The 19,393-nt window shown below is 46.2% G+C and overlaps 1 protein-coding gene and 1 long non-coding RNA gene across 6 annotated transcripts in view; one reads left to right on the forward strand and one right to left on the reverse strand.

The window, feature by feature from the left end:
• The window catches only part of GARNL3 (GTPase activating Rap/RanGAP domain like 3), a 102,969-nt gene that overhangs the window by 71,677 nt on the left and 11,899 nt on the right, over nt 1-19,393 (reverse strand). Inside the window, exons 1-2 of one of the 5 annotated variants that reach the window (XM_083485808.1) lie at nt 12,725-13,282; nt 420-489 (exon numbers count right to left, since the gene is read on the reverse strand). The exons of 1 other annotated variant lie outside the window; for it this stretch is intronic. In XM_083485808.1, coding sequence (XP_083341934.1) covers nt 420-489; nt 12,725-12,750 — 96 coding nt within the window. In that variant the 5' untranslated portion in view covers nt 12,751-13,282. Of the gene's footprint in view, nt 1-419; nt 490-8,027; nt 8,070-12,473; nt 13,283-19,393 lie in introns of those variants that run through there. 3 more of the 5 variants (XM_083485807.1, XM_083485810.1, XM_083485806.1) reach the window with 3 other exon arrangements.
• On the forward strand, nt 4,835-5,912 carry LOC310698672. Its single transcript, XR_014521684.1, has 3 exons — nt 4,835-4,856; nt 5,294-5,376; nt 5,488-5,912. It is a non-coding gene; the product is annotated as an uncharacterized lncRNA (long non-coding RNA).

Consider the following 19,393-nt stretch of genomic DNA (forward strand, 5'->3'; position numbering starts at 1 on the left):
TTATGGTACTTCATGCCAGCCTCCAGCGTCTCTTACATGGGAACAAACCAGGGTATATTTACTGCCCTTGGGCTGCAAAGACAAGCTTTCCCACCAGACTACAAAAACCCCAGGAGAGAGAGAGAGGCATTTGTACATATTGCATTCGATTTGAAAGATAAACAGCAATGAAGAGCAATTAAAATCCAACTCAACAAGAGACACCAAGCTTTTCACACCCACCGATTTCAGCTTGCCTGCTGTAACTCAAATATCGGGGTGGGGGTGGGAGAGAGGATAAGCCAAGAATAATCGATAAGCCGTGGCTAGGAGGCACCAAGATGCTTTATACAAAAAACCATTCGGGTGGATGAAACAGGCTGTGCTTAAAATTCTGTTTAAAAATAAAATAAGGAGGGAATTTTTTTTAAAAAACTTACCAGCTCTACCGATCCATAATGCTTTCGGCTGAATTCTCCACGTCTACAGCCCAGGTCCTCGGAGACAGAGCTGGAATAAAAGTGCTTCATCAGTAGACATAGCTAACTGGCCCCTCTAAGCTATCGGGGAGGGGGGGGAGATGTGGGGGGAAAGATAGATTTTGCTTTGCTTCTCAGTTCAGCTGATGGAGGGTTGCTGCTGCTGCTGCTGCTGCTGCTGCTGCTGCTGCGTTTAGCTTCATCACTGCAGGAGACCCTCCTTGAAACATAGACAACTTCACGCAGCCATTGCAGAGCCTGGCTTTCTGAATAAAGGGTGGCAGGGTGTGGGGGGGAGAGAAAGGGTGGATGGAGTGGAGGGAGTCACAGAAGCGAAACGCCCCCTAATTGGAAGGCAAAAAGAAGACGAAGAAAAAACTAAGATTCAATTAAATATTTAGTCATGACATGATGATCAATAGAGAAGGGCCAAGGCAGACAGTAGCTTGTAATTGCGTTTGTGAAAGTCTCTCTCTCTCTCTCTCCCCATCTGACCAAAAAGGGAAAAGAAAATCCTGCAGCGCTTAAATGCTAGGTGGGGGGTGGAGAGCAAGCAGCCTGTCCACCTCCCTTTGCAAAGCGAGTTCTCCGCTGAAAAACCACAGTGCAATTTTAACTTTCTTTTTAGCATGCTTGCCTACATCTTTCAGAAGAAAAATGGGAGGAAAAGATTTTTTTACACACATACTCCTACACAGAAATATATAAAAATGTCCCTTCTTTTGCAAGAACTTTTCTCTTTGTGGCCAAGCTCTGATAGATGAACCCCACCAACCTCTACTTAAGATTAAGATACATGGTGGATGTTTTTGTTATAATTTTTTTATTCATGCTACTCTCCGGTCACTGCCAGTGTAGACACACAGTGTTTACTTGCCTTCAGAGGAGATTGGTTGTCGCCACTCCGCATGAGTTTCCCTTCAATCACGAAGAACAAGGGTTCATGCAGAAACACAGTAGATGGGCTTTCTCTTTAAAACTCCAAAATGTAGAGCATTTGGGATGCATACCTGACCTTTCAGACATTTTGGAACACTGATCCAGAGACTGCTCAGTGCTAACTGTCCCCACCACTTCCAATGTTACCTTGGCCTTTGGTTTTAGCTATCACAATTCTTTTTCATTGTTCTCCAGTCAGCTAAGACTTCTCGACTTAGAAGCACTCAGGATCACCCCCACCTCCACCCCCTCGTCTGCCCCACTTGGCTAAACATTAAACCTGGCCTCAATTCCAGACCTAGTGGCCGTTGGCTGGCTTTCGGCAGGCCACTCCAGAGCCAGCTGGAAGAGCTGAAACTGATGCAGCACTGCTGGAGTATCCTGGGAAGCCCTTCCTTCCAGCACTAAGATGAATACCTCCAAGGATATTGCTACTAGTTTGTAGCTCAAGGGCACACCTTGTGCGCAAGAAGGTCCCAGGATCAACCTTGCAATCTCCAGGTTGGGCTGGAAATGTCCCGTTTGAAACCCTGGAGAGCCACTGCCAGTCAGTGTAGACAATACTTCACTGAATAGATCCATTTTAATATTCCAACAAGCTTCCCGGGTAGGTTAAGCTGAGATTATCCAACCCAAGATCACTCAGTCAATGTTGCTACTGTATGGCAATATGAACATGAGCTGACACTCTTAACTACAGTACTAGCTTAGGAAGCGCCATAGCCCAGAAGCGGAGCATCTGCTTTGCGTGCAGAACATCCCAGATCCAACCCCAGACATCTTAATGGAATACAAGACTTCCTATCTGTCCACTGCCTGAAACCCTAGAGAGCTTCTACCAGTCAGCATAGACAATGCTGAGCTCGATGAACTGTTGTTCTGACTTGGTATAAGACAACTTCCTAAAGGTAAAGGTAAAGGTACTCATGCCCATCAGGGACAGTCGTGACCGACTCTAGGGTTGCGCGCTCATCTCGCTCAAGAGGCCGGGAGCCAGCGCTGTCCGAAGACACTTCCGGGTCACATGGCCAGCGTGACAAAGCTGCATCTGGCGAGCCAGCACCAGCGCCGCACACGGAAACGCCGTTTACCTTCCCACTAGAAAGCGGTCCCTATTTATCTACTTGCACTTAGGGGTGCTTTCGAACTGCTAGGTAGGCAGGAGCTGGGACCGAACGGCGGGAGCTCACCCCGCCGCGGGGATTCGAACCGCCGATCTTTCAATTGGCAGGCTCTGTGGTTTAACCCACAGCACCACCCGCGTCCCTAAGACAACTTCCAATGTGCCTTTAAATCTGCTCTAGCTCCAAGATGGAAGGGAGTGATGAAAGGGAGAAGATCCTTTCCCAAGCTTCCTCCTTTATGGTCCCAAGTAGCAAAGGGGATGGGTTGTTTTGGAGGGTGGCAGAGCAGAGGGAACACACGGTTCGCTCTCCCACCCTTTTTCCATCCCCTTTTAATGTACAAATATGTGTTATAGTGAGCAAGACCAATGGTCCATGTAGCTCAGTATTTTTTCCCCCTGAAGTGACAGGTAGTAATGCTTCAGGGTACCATGCAGAAGTCTTTTTTGCCACCAGTTACCTTAACCTTTAGGTCCTGCATGTGCTCTGCCACTGAGCTATGGCCCCCTCCCATAGCAACCTTATAGGCAGATGGTTCGGGCAGCTAAGGAGCATTGCAAACATTACAGCTGGGTTTTGCACACTGAAAACACACTGATAACAGTGTCACAGCCAGTTAATTCACATGTGTGTTTACAAGTGCGTGTCCACTCACACTGGTTGTTCAAACTTGAGATTCCTCAAGTGCACCACATTAAGCATCTTATCTGCCCTAAGCAGAGCTCCAACTCAGGAAAAGCCCCCTCTGTAAAGAGTGCTTAACTGCTGGAGATGGGCCAGGGCTTCTTTCCCTCCCTTTGTCAGGGAATGATCATAACCTGGGTTTGACAAAACTTCCAAGGATCTAGGTACACAGCTGAGTTGTTTTGGCCATCGTGCTAAACCACAGTTTAATATTCACAGTTTATGTCCCACAGGTTAGCACAATGATAACTAGTGAGCTTTTCTTTCCCCTGCAGCATGGCCACAAGGAGTTCAAAAGCATTCATTTCCTAACAGTCCTGTAGTCTGAACAAAAAAAAAGTGGTTCATCTTAACTATGGTTTGTCTGATACAAGTCAACTTCAAACCATGGATTATGAAGACACGTTGTTTAAACTTTAAACAAACCATAATTCACACGAACTGAGTTTGGGTGGCACAGGAAATGGTGATTGGCGAAAATCAGAAGTTAAAGCCAAAACAGAGGAAAGGGAAACATGAGCACAAGACAAGCTGTGCTCATCACACTAAATGAGATCTCAGAACATAGCTGCTGTTGGAGCTAGTCCTATGATAGCAAGCATTTGACCAACTCCTCAAGAGCTGCCTCCATGAATTAGTGTAATCCTCTTGTAAAGCCATCCAAGTTGGTGGCCATCACTGCCTCTTGTGGAAGTGAGTAAACTGTGTATTGCATGAATAAGTGCTGCTCTCTTTTGTCTGTCCTGAACCCTCCAACATTCAACTTCATTGGATGGCCATAGATTCTTGTGTTATGAGAGAGGGAGAAAAACTTTCCTCTTATCTACATTCCCCATGCCATGCATAATTTCATAAACTTCAGTCATGTCACTGCTTGCTCCCTTTTTCCTCTATATATTTCCAAACACTGCAACATTCCTCGTGGTGGAGTTGTTCCAGCCACTTGTTCATTTTGGCTTGATGAAAACAAGCATACCTGTGCATCAAAAAGCCACACAAAGGGTCCTGATGCAATCATGCACACAGTAATATCAAGATTCCCTTTTCTGTATGTTTTACACATGCACACCAGGTGCACTGATAATGCAGCAGGAGGAAAGGAGGCCAAAGAGCTGAAAGATCTGTATAAAATATGGAAATAAAAAAATAGCAATGAGATGTTAAGAGCCTGGAGTGCCGCTATTCAGGATTGCAACCATTCTAGTCCGTTCCCCACCCCAGTAGTCAGCCAGCATCATGTGGCTATTGAGCATACTCAGTGTTCTTTGGGCTGTTTGGGGGGGAGGTAGGCAGGTGTGTAGGAAGAGGGGGGCAGACCACCCCAGGTTCCATCATGGAGGGGGTTGACAAATTATCAAGGAACAATTACTGCCCTACTAGGGCGGTTCATAAAAAAATAATAATTATTTTTTGAAAATGCCTTCTCCAAAGGTCTTATCTTACTACACTAGGGATTATATAGCTATATATGAAATTTCATGCATATTAGTTAATATCTTGACCCTCCTCCACCAAAATAGCTGTTTACTTGGCCATTTTCCTATGCCGTGAAGGCTGAAATTTCAATTCAGTGGAGCAGGGTCAATATATTAACTGATATACATGAAATTTCAGATATAGTTATATAATCCCTAGTCTTCCCTGCACTAAAGTAGGATCCCCTTCCCTCCGCCACCCCCTGCTAGTCTCCCCTGCATGAAGCTTGGACCCCCCAAAAGCAGTTGTGTAATTAAAAGAATTTGAGAAAAAATCAGCAAAGCAATTCTGTGGCTAACTGACCAATTCCTTTAAATAGGGTCTATTAATGAAGTTTACACTTTTGACAACCAGTCTGATGCTTTTGCAGAAAAATATTCCTAGACACAAGACTTTTATTTTTTATTTTTTAAGCACTTTCAGTCTCCCATCTCGAGGCTAAGTACAGCAAACTGTACATTCCCACCCCTCTCCCCAAGGTTGGGTTATTTACTTCTGTGTGCTTGTGTATCTGTGTCTCCCGTGTATCTAATAGGGACTATTCTCTCGCTTTTCCTTTGATATCTATGCTACCGATTACTTCTTTTAATAACATAAAATCATTTTTTTCAGGCAAAAAAACTCAAAACCCAATGGGGTGGGTGACAAGAAATTTTCCGCACCAGGTACCTCCTGACCTTCCTACGTCTCTGAAGGTAGGAAGAGGGGTTCCCTTTCTGACGGTTATTTGCCTAATGCTTTTTTTGAACTTTTCCAAGCTTTAGAGTTCTCCTGAACCAGAGTTCTCTCTTTTTTGTGCATGTTAGGTGCTTGTTTGGGCTAAATAAGCAGCAGCACTCACATCCGGAACATCAGAAATAGTGGGAATAATGAAATAGCAAAGCATTCCTTGCCATTTCACTTCAACTGGAAACAAGGTGAGGTCATTCAGAACTCCAAATCCAAGGGAGAAATTCAGATGACAAATTCTCCTTTTTAAAGACACACTGCATTGGAGCAAAACGCTGCATGAAGCTCTTTCGTCCCACAACCTAAAAAGACTTTACAGAGGAGCAGAGCTTATGCAAGAAACACCAGTTTCATCTAGTAACTATCAGGAGCCAATAACTACATTACTTGGGAACCCATGTGGAAGAATTGGAACAGGGTGTAGCAATAACTGTGCACCATTAAAATGTGTTTGAAAAGCTATCCAAAGTTCCTGGATATGCAAACAGTTTGTATGAAACTGGGGGGAAACGGGAGAATCAGGATTTTATTTTAAGTGAATCCTGTAAAAGTAAAGAAAAAGCCCCTCCATTATTTTTTAAAAAACTCATTCTTCCCGTAATCTAATTCTGTGGCTGGATATGCTGGTTGCCACAGAAACTAGCATTGAAATAATTCTGGTTGGGTGGACTTCTATTATTGACAAGGTTGTGGATGGAATTTTAAGCAAAACAGTCGGCGATACCGGGGGAGGGGCGCTTTTCTGCAGCTCCCAAATCAAAAAGAAAGTTGTGTCATCACACTGAGGATACTGAAATTTGCAGGTGTAGTGGCTGCTTCAAAGAATTAAAGGGAGAGATCCCAAACCAAGAACATCTTGGGGCAGCTATTCAGTGACATTCATTTTGTTAACATTTTGCATCTGTTTGTGGGGAGTGGCACTGCTATTTTGATATGTACTTATGTGTTTTTACACTGTAAACTGCCTGTGATCCTCAGTTGAAGGGAATTATTATTATTATTATTATTATTATTATTATTATTGATATTATTATTATTATTATTTGTATACCAGCCTATATCCACAGGTCTCAGGGCAATTCATATAAATAGTCTTTTGAGATTAGCTTCTCCCACCCCACCCTGACATATCCACTGCCAGTGGAAAGTGGAGGTTTCGCCTAGAAGCTGAGATGTATGCTGTAAATGACAGGTGAGCCAGCACCAAGGAGAAGCGGTTTTCAAAAACTGCATTCTCCAGTAACCTAGGATTTCTCTGGGGGCCCAGCAGGAGCTTCAGCCATTAACAGCAGAAAACCACCCAGTGACAGCTTGCTTGCTCTCTCTACTTATCATTCTCCTGCAGCATTGGACAGGGCTTTTTTTCAGCCAGAACTCAGATCTGGCCCCCTCTCAAGCGGGCACCATTGCCACTCTAAAAGAATAAGGGAGCTCTGGCACCTCTTTTTCTAGGAAAATAGCACTGGCTTTGAGTATGTTCTAGGTCTCACATAGGTAAAATGAGTCTGCAAAGACACTCCTCCTCCAGCCGCCTGGTGCTTCCTCTTAGAATGCAGCCTAAATTGAATCTGGAAAACGCAAACAAGGAGCAGCAGAACCTCAGACTAGTGCTTAAGATTTAAAAATGTGCAAGTAAGACGGGCAACAAAATTGTTGCCATAACTGCAGGAGACCTGTTCTACTTTATGTCCATCTATAGTCCAGCAGTGTCCCCTAGGTTTTTTTTTGACAAATGCCATAATGTTAGTTTTCTGGTAACTGAGCGCTAAATGATCACCCCTAAATCAGAAGGGTTCCCTTCTGACAGATAAATGATCAACTAGAACTGCTTTTTAATGTGCTGTATATGTAATTTTGTTTTTATTTTAGTTTGTTCTGAGATTTTAAACTTTGTAATTGGTGATTTTATCCTGATACTGATCATTGACCATAATAAACGACTTGACACTCCCTAATGAACATTGCAAAGTTACTAGAGGTCACCAAGTATGCTCAGTGTTTGCTGTGCTGTTGTGTTTTTTTTTTGTGTTTGGACTTTGAGAGAGGAGGTTGTGGCTGTAGCCCATGTTAGTCCTACTTAGAGTAGACTTATTGAAACTGATGGAGATGGCTAATTTTGGTTCTTTAATTGCCCCTCGTTTTGTTTATTATTTATTTATTTTCAAAATATGTACAATAAAGAAGATAATAAAGATTCTTAAAATACCCAGTTGCGTAAGACGGATAATGAGAACGGTCATAGCATATAGCCCTTTTGCTATTATATTGCATTTTTTCTCTGCTTTGTACTCATTTTCTTCCTTAAAATGGTTTAGCAGTGCCGGTTTGTGGGGTTTTAACAATATATTTGCCTGTTATTTTGCTCGTTTCACTAAAACAGTATCCCAGAATCCTGCCGCCTTGGCACATGACCACCATATATGGCAGTTCTTTAAGTTTAATGGCTCTGCTCTGAGTAGAACTTGGCTGGATGCAACTCCTTTAGATTTTTGTACTTCTGCATTTGTTGGGATTTACTCAAGCAAGCTGAGCCCTCTCATTTCTCAGTTTTGGCTCTAGTCCTGCCGGCACTGGAGCACTGGGTTTGCTATTTGAAGGAGTGATTATGATTACATACCCAGTTGGTTTCAGCAGTTCTCTTTCTCAAAGCGTTGATCTCTCATCCTGATGACAAAATTGAAAATTCATACTATCCATAATGATCTAATTAGTAGATCCGGATGCACATTCCCTCCCTGTCCCCCTGCCCTGCCCCATGATCTACTCATATTCAGGACCCTCATAAAAATCCTGTTTGAGATTATTCTGTCCTGCAGGAATCAGTAGAAAGCCAGCTGGATCAAATGCACACTTTAGCTCTCTTTATTTTTGGAGGGAGGGAGTTCCCCAAAGAGGCACTGGGTTAAAAAGAGATGGGTTGGTGCAAATGGGAGATTTTGGAAGAAGTACAAAGAAAGATCCTTTCTTCATCCAACACTTTTTTCAACAAAAACACAACAGTCAAGCTGGCTGCACAGCGAATGGTTAGGGTGGGGTGTTCTTTTCTTGCCTAGCGTCAGAAGAGCAAGCAAACCATGAGATGTATTTACCAGCTTCAGCAACAAAATATACAATTAAAAAGGAAGGAAGAAATACAACTGCACCTGGTAAATGTATTTTGCTAAGACTTCCGAGAAGGACCTAGCTCTGGCTGGATCCTATACTGCTAGCTGCAGGAGTGGATTTATTTAGTCTGACTCCTTTGTCCGACCCTCACAATACTTGAACTCAGGGACATCCAACTAGGTGAGCTTTGGTAGATTCAAGACAGACCAAAGAAAGTCCTCCTTCATACAACACAAAGATAAAATATGGTATGCGCTCCTACAAGAGGCAGTGATGGCCACCAACCTGGATGGCTTTGAAAGAGAATCAGGTAAATTCATGGAGCAGGCAGCTACCAAAGGCCATGTTTTCCTCCACTGTTGGAGGCAGTATGCCTTGAAATAGCAGTTGCTGGGGAACACAACAGCTGCACTCAAGGTCCTACTTGTGGACTTCTCATGGACAAGAGACTGGTCATTGTGAGAACAGAGCACTGGTTTGAATGAGCCTCTAGCCTGGTCCAGCAGGGCTCTTCTTATATAGTGCCAACTAGAGGAGCACAGGCTCAATCTGGCCCACAGTTGGTCTGCTAACCACTGCCACTATCCCTCACCCACATCTCTCTCTTCCTTGCTTTTTCCTTCACTTGTCTCTTGTTGACAAGCAGAAGGAACAAACAGGAACACCTCCCTTTTACTTTCAGCTGACATATAAAGCTACTTGATACACCAAGTCAGATCATCTGCCCATCTATCTGTGTGATGTCAGCCAACAGCAGCTCTCCAAAGTCTTAGAGACAAAGAGAATCATAGAATCATAGAGTTGGAAGAGACCACAAGGGCCATCGAGTCCAAGCCCCTGCCAAGCAGGAAACACCATCAGAGCACTCCTGACATATGGTTGTCAAGCCTCTGCTTAAAGACCTTCAAAGAAGGAGACTCCACCACACTCCTTGGCAGCAAATTCCACTGTCGAACAGCTCTTAAGAAGTCTTTCTTGGCCCTGTTACATTACATATGCCAAGCTGGTGCTCCGCCCAATGAGCCATGGTCCTCTTCTCCTCCAAGACATCTGCCATTGTGCTCTTTTTTAAAGAAGAGTCCTTGACCTAGACTGTCAAGCTTTTGTCTCCAACTCTACAAGACGTTAGTTAGCACATTTCACACAACACAGGTACCAGCCATGTACACTTGTTGATTTGCCCAGCTCAACAATGGTGTACACAAGTACACAGAAGACAAGACAGAAAGAGTTTCAAATTCAAACCCGGTTTCAATCTAACTTGCTTGGTCCAATTAATTTCAGTGTCTCTGGAAATAAAAACAACGGGAACATTTATTTCAATAAGGCAGTTCAAAGGAACAAAATTGGATCAAGATTGTTTATTGTGATTTCAAGATAGCTGCGCAAATCCAAATGCCAGACGTTTTTAAATAACTTTTTTGAGAAGGGGAGGAGAGATTCTGAGGCCTTTATGGATTCTCCCCTTGAGGATTTACTAGTGGATTTCAAGAAACACTTGCTGATTTGCACCAAAGAAAAACAAGACCCTCCCTCCCTCCGACTCAGAGGCTTTCTCAAGTCAATACAAGCCCAAAATACATCTTATAATCAAAGTTGTTACAAAAGCACCAGAATTAGACTTGGGCACCCAGGCAGGACTCCATACTGTGATATGATAAAGCAAGCCCCTTGCCCCAGTGAGGCTGAAAAGCATTGCTCAGACCTAAAAACAAACAGCAAATTCTGAAAAACCCATAAATTGGGGAGTCAACACCCTGAAACTTTGGGAAGATGGGTTTTGAAATGAAAACCAGCTGTCTTTGAAAAAAACAACAACTAAAATTACGCCTAAACAGCAGTGGGTGAGCCAAAACCATGGCAGTGCACAGACAACAGAATAGAATGTAAGCAAGAGGCAGGGTGGTATAGTGGTTAGAGCATCACACTATGACAGGAGAGAGCTGAGTTCAAATTCCTCACGCAGCCACAGAAATTGCCAGGGTAGTCTTAGGCCAGTCAAAATCCCTCAACCTAACAAGTCTTAGAGCTGCTGCAAGGATAAAATGGGCAAGTGGAGAAAAGGTGGGTGTCGCTCTCTGCTGCAGATGGTGCTTAGTGAGAACGGCAGGGCAGAAGGGAGGAAGACCAATGGTAAGTGGAGCAAGAGCAAATGACAGCCAACTCATTCCAATATTTTCTGGCTGTAAGTAAGAAGGCAAGCAGTTGAGGGCTTCTGGAAGCCACCCTGGGAGGCTTTTCAGCTGAAGAGCAGAGCAAACCTGCTTTAAACAAAACATGCATATATCTGAAGAGTGCTTTATTTAATTAGAGCATTTTAATCTTGCTCTTCAGTTGAAAAGGCTTCTGGAGAAGTTTACTAAATATCATTAGTCCCTGACCTCAGGATTATAGTCTAAAAGACACGGATACAAAAGAAAAAGGGGATGAGGAGGGAGGAGAGAAAAAGCACCAGTTCTTAAAGCTGGCATGGAAGCAGTTCATATAACCTGATGGAAAGGCAGTTGCTAGACGGCAGATGGGAGAGCACTTCAGTGGCTCCCCCTTAATGCTCTCCACATTAAAGGGCAACCACAAACTCTAAAGTGGGTTCTGTTGCTGAAAGTTGATTCCACAAGCCTCACAAACTCGCGTGAGATTTAACAGCTGCTGAATCATCCCCATTTAATGTGTCCTGGAAGTACAGAAGTCCTATACACACTTCTTAAAGGAACCTCAGCCCCCAAGATGGAAATAATTACCCATCAAATCCACTGGCAATTAGCTTAGCCACCATGCCCACAGGAAGATGGGGGAAGGAAACCTTCCCACCACGGAGGTTTTCATTTTTTTGCATTGGCTCAGCTCCTGTACTTTTAACAGGAGCCTGAAGCTCCCCCCCCCCACATGTGACTCTACCTCCATGCCAGGAAATAGATTTGCTCACTAAATTTCTGTACATTGTGAGAACAAGAGCCATCCCCTCCCCATAGGAGTGAAACAGAAGAGATGACCCCAGTTCCTCCAAATACCCATCACGTCTGCTTGAGTGGCGGGTCTACAATCCCCTCCTTTTGCTCACCGCTGAGAACTCAAGGTGGTAGGGCTACAGGCATTGTTGCCACATCTCCCTCTACCAATGCTTTGGGGCCTTGGAAGGCTAACCAGCTCAGAATGACGTCACGTGCATGTGCAGATGCGGCTAATTGCAACCCGCGGAGATGCTGGTTGCGTTCTGCTCATGATGCAAACGGGGCTCCGGAATTGATCCCATTCGCATCCAGAGGTACCACTGTAGTGGAAAAGATAATAAGGAAGTGAACCACGGAAAGGGTGGGGGAAAGCCAAAATTAAATCTGTATTTGGATTATTATCTACTTTTTAAATTGTAAAATGAAACTGAGAAATATTATTATTGGGTTCTTTTTAAAAGAAACCCTAGAGAGCCACTCCCAGTTGAATGTTGATAATAAGGGAACTAGAGACCTGACTTGGTATAAAGTAACTTCCTATGCTCCTAGATCAAATTATTCTGAGGCAGTTTATAATCACAAAAGTGCAAAAGAGATGAAACCGTTTAAAAAGGTGTGAAGGTGCTTGTTTGTTTGTTTGTGCGCGCAATAAAAGACCAGACTACAAAATCCATTAAAATCTAAACAATGTATCTTAAACGGTCTTGGTGAGCAAAAGGCAGCATGCTAGATCTCCTCACCTGCCCCATATTCACAACAACCCTGCAAGGTATAAGACAGGTAAGAATTATAGCAGGTGCAGCCTGCCCTACTGTTGGGGGAAGGAGAGAGCTGCACCCTTTTTACTTCTGCCTGTCATGCCAGCTCTTTGGAAAGCATCCTCGTTTTAATCCCCGCCCCACTCAGGAATACCAAGCCCCGCCCTTTCAGACAGGCCACGCCTACTGGGCGAGGCTTGTGGTTCGAACCGCAAGTCACGCCCACCCGAGAGTTCGGCGGTTGATTACCGTTGCGCGAAAAGCTGCGGGAAGGCTGCCTCGGCGCTGCTAGGCTCCATGCCTGCGGCGCCTCCCGCGTATCATCCCTCCCGCTCTGGGACCGACCGGCACTCCGGCCCGGCTCGGCTCGGCTGGTCGACTAGGCTCGCCGGCCAACAACCCCTCGCTGAAGCAGCCGGGCGCCCGCCCACATTTCCCGCGCCGGCAAATCGCCGCCCCGGCTGCTCGCCTGCGCCACGCCCTCACGTAGGTACACTGACCAATCAGAAAGCCGTCCTCGCGGCATAACGGGGCACCTCGCAAGGCCGGCTCCTGCCTACTCAACCCGCGAGCCAAGACAGTCAACCATTCAAGAAGCACCTCTGAAGATTGGGGGTGGAACTCCACCCAAAATCCCGCCTCCACCAGACTAGGAAGCCAATCAACGCCTTCTGAAGGACGCAGCGCACCCTGGGATTTGTAGTCCGCGGCGGGGCTGAGTTTCTCGCTTTCTTTTACGCGCGTAAAAGAGGCAGCTCCTTCGCGCCCGACCTCCCAAATATTTAGGTGCATTTCGCGAAAATGTTAACTTGCTGGTAGCTGCAAGTGTGTGCGCGCGCGCATGAAATCAAACAAATTGCAATATACAAACACCACAGATTGGACACATTTGACCTGCTCCTCCACGGTTGTGCCTGTAAATTAATCGATACAATATAGATGTTGGGGTGTGGGGAGCCCATGGCACTCCAGATGTTATCGGGCTCCTAATTCCTATCAGAGCTCCCATCATCTCTAACCATTAACCCTGCTGCCTCGGGGTCTGATAGGAGTTCCAAAATCTAGAGGGCCACCGGCTCCGCAGCCCTGAAATTAATGCAGCAAGTAAACTCCTGAGTCAAATCATTGATCAATCTAGCTCAGTAAGTACTGTACACCAGTGGTTTTCCACCAGTGTGCCGTGACACCCTGGGGTACCTTGAATAATGGTCAGGGGTGCTGTGGGCAACACTGGCCTCTGTCCCTCTTTCCTTCCCTCCCTCCACTGATGCCCTCTTACCTCTCTGCCTTCCAAAGGCTTGCAAAACTGTTTGTTGCAAGCTGTTGTTTGTTCTAAAAGGGTTGAAAACCTCTGGTCTACACTAACTGACGGACTAGCAGAGACTTTCCAAGGTTTCAGAGAGGGATTTTCTCCCTACCAGGGATTAAAGCAGGGACTTTCTGCATGCAAGGCAGATGCTTCACTAATGAGCTATGGATATGTTTGGATAAGAAGACACTGTCCAGCATGGCCAATAGTCAGGGATGATGGGATTTGTAGTACAGAAGCATCTGGAGGACCACTGGTCTCCATCCTTGGTTTTTTTTTTGTTGTTGTTTAGATGTTTAGTCGTGTCCAACTCTTCGTGACCCCATGGACCAGAGAACTCCGGGCACTCCTGTCTTCCACTGCCCCCCGCAGTTTGGTCAAACTCATGTTTTCAACCTTTTTGGGTCCACGGCTCCCTCGACCAACTACATTGTTTCTGCAGCACGCCTGTGGGACTAAGGAGCCCAGTTATGTCACCCCCAGTTATAGCAGCCGCTCACCCCTTTTCGAACATCCTCCCTTGTGGAGTACAGTGGTACCTCTGGATGTGAACAGGATCCGTTCCAGAGCCCCGTTCGCATCCTGAAGTGAACGCAACCCGTGTCTGCGCGTGAACAGGTCGCGATTTGCCGCTTCCGTGCATGCGCGTGATGTCATTTTGAGCGCATACACGAGCGGTGAAACCCAGAAGTAACACGTTCTGTTACTTCTGGGTCGCTGCAGAGCGTAACCTGAAAACGCTCAACCTGAAGCTACTTCAACCCAAGTATGACTGTATTCCCTCAACCTCCTCTCTCCACTCCTCTCCTTGGGAGTCTTCCGGGCAGCCACAGCAGCCGCCCCTGTCTCTGAGCTGTCCCTCTGCCCCCTGTCCTCACGCTGCCCCTTTGTGGCCTGGGAAGCACCTCCTGGCCAGCCCCAGAGGAACCATTCACCTGGGAAGCTTGTAGCCAGGGCTGCTGCAGCAAACAGCTGTGCAAGGCTTTGGGAGGCAGAGACACAAGAGGGCATTAGAAGAGGGTGGGAAGGAAAGAGGGACAGAGGCCAGTGTTGCCTGTGGACCCCTGACCATCATTCAAAGCACCGCAGGATGCCATGGCACACTGGTGGAAAACCACTGGGTTAGACCATTCATGGAGGACAGATCCATCAGTGGCCATTAGTCACAAAACTTCTACAGTGGTACCTCAGGTTACAGATGCTTCAGGTTACAGACTCCGCTAACCCAGAAACAGTACCTCAGGTTAAGAACTTTGCTTCAGGATGAGAACAGAAGTCGTGCGGTGGTGGCACAGCGGCAGCGGGAGGCCCCATTATCTAAAGTGGTGCCTCAGGTTAAGAACAGTTTCAGTTTAAGAACAGACCTCCAGAATGAATTAAGTTCTTAACCCGAGGTACCACCAAAAGCTGTGCACCTGAAAACATCAGAAACTGGGGAAGCAACACAACAGGGGAAGGCTTTTGCCCTTGTCTCCTACTTAGGTGCTTCCCATAAGCATCTAGTTGACCCCCGTGGGAAACAGGATGCCTGATTTGGAGGATGGCTGGCCTTGATTCAGCAATGGCTCTTTATCATCAACACAGTTAAGTTAGCAAATTAAATTTAAAAAACAATACTAAGAATGTCACCATCCAATAATCTATGAGTTTCTCTCTCCCAAAATAGCACGTTGCATTTCTCTTCACTGGAGAGGGAAACGAGAAGAGGGCCCCCATGCACACAGTGGAAATTCCTAAGAGGCACCAGAAGTGTTTCCATATGTGAGACTTTCAAGAAGAGAACGGGGGTAAGAAAGGAAAGTGATGGGGAGCGTGATTCAAGGAAGAAAGAGATGTTAATTAAAACACATCTCAGTCGCTTAAATCTGAGGGATTCCCCTCCCCCCTAAAAAAAATTCAATTTTTTCAATATAGATAAAAGGTTACAATTTGGGGGGTGGGGAGAGAGGAAAATAGCATTTTAAAATTCCTGGGAAAGGCAGCTTAGCAGCTTTCCTAGATGAAAGCAGTTTCAGTAGAAACCTCAAAAAGGCAAGGGTCCTTGTTCAAATGAGTCGTCCCGTCCCTCCGCGAAGCCCCCAAGTGGGAGGGAGGTTTAAACTCTGCAGTGATACAGGAAATTCAACCAGGAAAAAAACAAATAGACTGCAGTCAGATTCCCCTTAAAACACACATACAGAGTTAGAAAGACAAAAGCTTGAGACTTTCAGCGAGGCAAGATGGCGAGCATCCTAAGGTCTGCCAACACCAACTGGTCCTCGGGCCTCCAACACTGCCACCGCCATCGCCGCGATCAGGGGAGGGGGGAACCAGGAGTGCCCAACATGACAACCCGGCAGGTCGTGCGGAACCCCTCAACCCCACAGGGACTGGAGCACACCAATGGCCCAGCAGAGTTCCAAGGGCCGGAGGCCTCCGGAGCTGAACAGAAAATGAAAAGATAGAAACCTGGCAAGCCAAAGATGTACACTGTCTAAAAGACTTCTACAAAAACAACAAACCCATACCAACACAAGAAATACAAGACAACCTAGGGGACACCCAAATACCTTGGCTAACACGCCATCAACTACATGCCTTCTTAAACAATCCAGCAGTAAAGTCAGCAGCCACTAGGCCCCTGACCCCCTTCGAAAACCTTCTCCTGGCAGCAGAGGAACACGGCAAAGGGATGGTATCCACAATACAGTGGTATCTCAGAAGTCGAACGGAATCTATTCCGGAAGTCCTTTCGACTTTAAAAAGTTTGGAAACCAAAGCACGGCTTCCGATTGGCTGCAGGAACAATCAAAGAACAATGGGAGCACAACATACACTATGAAATTAACCCCAGCCAACGGACTAGAATGTGGTCTAAACCTCCCTTTAAGTCCATATCAGCCAAAATAAGGGAACTCACTCTGAAACTCACCTAGAGGTGGTACTTAACACCACGGAAACTAGTACTAATACACACAGGAATCTCATCGAAATGCTGGAGAGGATGCACCTCCACAGGCACATACCTCCACATGTGGTGGGAATGCCCCAAAATCCAACCCTACAAGAGATATGCAAAAATATTAAACAGGTATTAGAACTCACCCCAGAACTGGCCTCATAGCCATACACTGGAGAGACCTGTCAGGGGTAAACATGGGCCAATGGTATAAAAATGTATGGAAAACAGCCTTACTAGAAAAACTAACCAATAAACTGAAACTGACACAGTGACAATAGAAGAGGACGCCTTCACCCCAGTATGACTCCCCTTTATCACATACACAGCCCAACAAGACAACAAGAATCTTCAAACAGCATATAAATCAATCTGGCTTACCTGACCCAACAAGCCCTACCCCCCCCCCCACAAATGCAAACAAACCCCACTGCAGGCAACCAACCACATCCTGCCCCCCAATACCTCTCCCTACCAAGGTAATGTAATAAATGAATAGAAAGAGAACCTACCCAGCTGACGCTGACACAAAACCCCACAAGGCCACTATATAAAAGAATATAAGCCTTACCACACCACCCCTCCTCTCCCCACTCTTCTTCCCCAACCTTATACTGTACTCAACACTAATGTCCCACAACAAATAAAACTGATTTGTAAGAAAGACTGCACAACCTGGAAAAAAGAGACAAGGCCTGTACTTTTGTAAACCAAGAAAATCTTTAATAAAAATAAACACACAGTGTCATAAACGACATCAATACATAATCAGAATTCTGATCAGAGCTCTGCTCCAATTCAACTCCCTTTCTCTGGCTTGCTGTTGCCAACAGACGCATAGCTGGCTGAGGGCAAAAGGCCCAAGCTGGCTCACAGTCAAGGGTGATGTGGGGGGGGGGGCGGTGTCTACCGGAAACGTGGGCAGCCCAGTCTGTGTGTTCTGGTTGTCTCCCCTCCTGTGTGAAGCCAGCAATCTGGAAAGGCTGGTGAGAACCTACAGACACAGTTCAAAAGGCACACAGGTAGTTCCGTATCCATGGGAGAATTTTAAAAAGCAAGTGGCCCTTACTGACTTGGTGCAAAAAGATCTTGTCATCTGGGGGGAGCCCTGGCTGCCCAGATAAAACACTATAGCCCCCCAAACCCTTACCCGGGAGTAAGGCCCTCTGAACTCAGTACAGTCTTCTTCTGAGTAGACAGTTATTTACTAGATGCAAGTGAGCTTGGATAGGCACTGGGGTGCATTTCACACTGCACCTTGCAGAGCCGGGCGACACTGCTGACGGGCCCTGCACCCCTCAGCACCATCTGAAGCCCATTATTTCACCCTGCACCTTGCAGAGTCACGCACAGGCTGCCACCAGGCCCAGCACCGGCAGCAGCAACAAGCAGCTCCAGCTCGCCCAGCCCTACCCATTGCCACCCCACCACCGCACTTAGCTGACCCGGGGGTTCTGGATCGCGGGCTCCACTGGTCAAAACGGGAGCCTCAACGATCGCCCTATCCCGCCGGAAGCAAACCAGGACTGCTCCAAGAAAACGCATGTGGCGAAAAAGGAGCAGTAGGCCCTGGTGGGCTGCCCCCTTATCCACTTGTGATTGGCCAAGTGGATAGTCAGCCAATCAGGATTTCCCCACCACTTCCCTTATCACTTCCCTCCGTGGCCCCCTATCCTTGTGCTGTGGCCTCCCATTTATGCAATTTTCACCTGTGACTCCCCCTGGAATATCCTGGGGTTCCCAGGGGGCCATACAGTCCCCAGTTGGGAAACACTGTTCTAGGCTACTTTCCCCACCTCAGCCACACTCCCTCCAGGGGCAGACCTTAGTAATTTTTGTTCGTATGACACCTCGAGGAAGCCCAAAATTTGGCGCTCCTCAATGAATCTTCTCTTTGATGGATCTTCTCAATTCTGCGCCCCACTCCTCAGCTTGGCACTTGTGCAGGGGAACTGCCTGCAGCATTCTAAATCTGGCGCTGCCCCCTCTCCGCAGGCCACAACACACAGCCCCATTGAGACTGACATGATTAACTTGGGCCCATTCACTCTCCCCCAATATATATCCCAGCACTCGCTGCCTGAGGGGACCACCTCACTCTGTCATGATGGGGGGACATTTGGCCCTCCAGTTGCTGCTGAACTGCTATTCCCGTCAGCCTCAGCCAGCATGGCCCATGGCCAAGGATAATGGGAGCTGGGGGCCCCAGCATTCCCCACACGTGGCCTAATGGAAAGGCCAGCCCCACTAGATATTATGCATAGGAGCAGCTCACTTATTTGGAAGAATGAACAGTCAGCGATATTTCTGTGGCAAGTTCTGAATTGGCTCATTTGGCCTTTGGTGCCGAGTTCTTTGCTGACGAGTATTTTGACAGGGGACGCAATGCGTCTCTGTGCAGAGGCACACTGCACCCCTGCTACAAACTAGGGATAGGTAGATCAGCCTATTTCTGTCAGTTTCTGTTTCAAGTCAGTCCTTTTCCTCCTGTTTTGTGTTTTTTTAAAAGAACACTAAAAATCCACATTTCATCATACACACTTTCTGCATGTCCATTTCACTAAAAACACGCATAGTATATGCATCCCCGCCCACAAATAATGTTTTTTTTTACTGGTTTTCTATGAATTTTCCCCTAAGATATGCATCTCTAAAAACAATTTCACTGCAAAATATACCTTTCCGAGAGCGTATTTTGAACCAAAACAGAATTCAGAGAAGAATATAGTCCGATGGATAATTGATCTCTGGTTTGAACGCAAGTATTGGAACTGTGGGTTAGGTTGGCTTTCTTGAAAATGTGGTCTGAACAACATTCTGAATAACAGCCAGGGACTTTGCCAGTTCAATCTGCCAATTAGTCACAGAATTCAGCCTGCTGTTCTGGAACTACAGCTTTGCTTAACTCCAAATATTTAGCTC

Source organism: Podarcis liolepis (assembly GCF_965112155.1).
Source record: "Podarcis liolepis genome assembly, chromosome: Z".
NCBI lineage: Eukaryota > Metazoa > Chordata > Lepidosauria > Squamata > Lacertidae > Podarcis > Podarcis liolepis.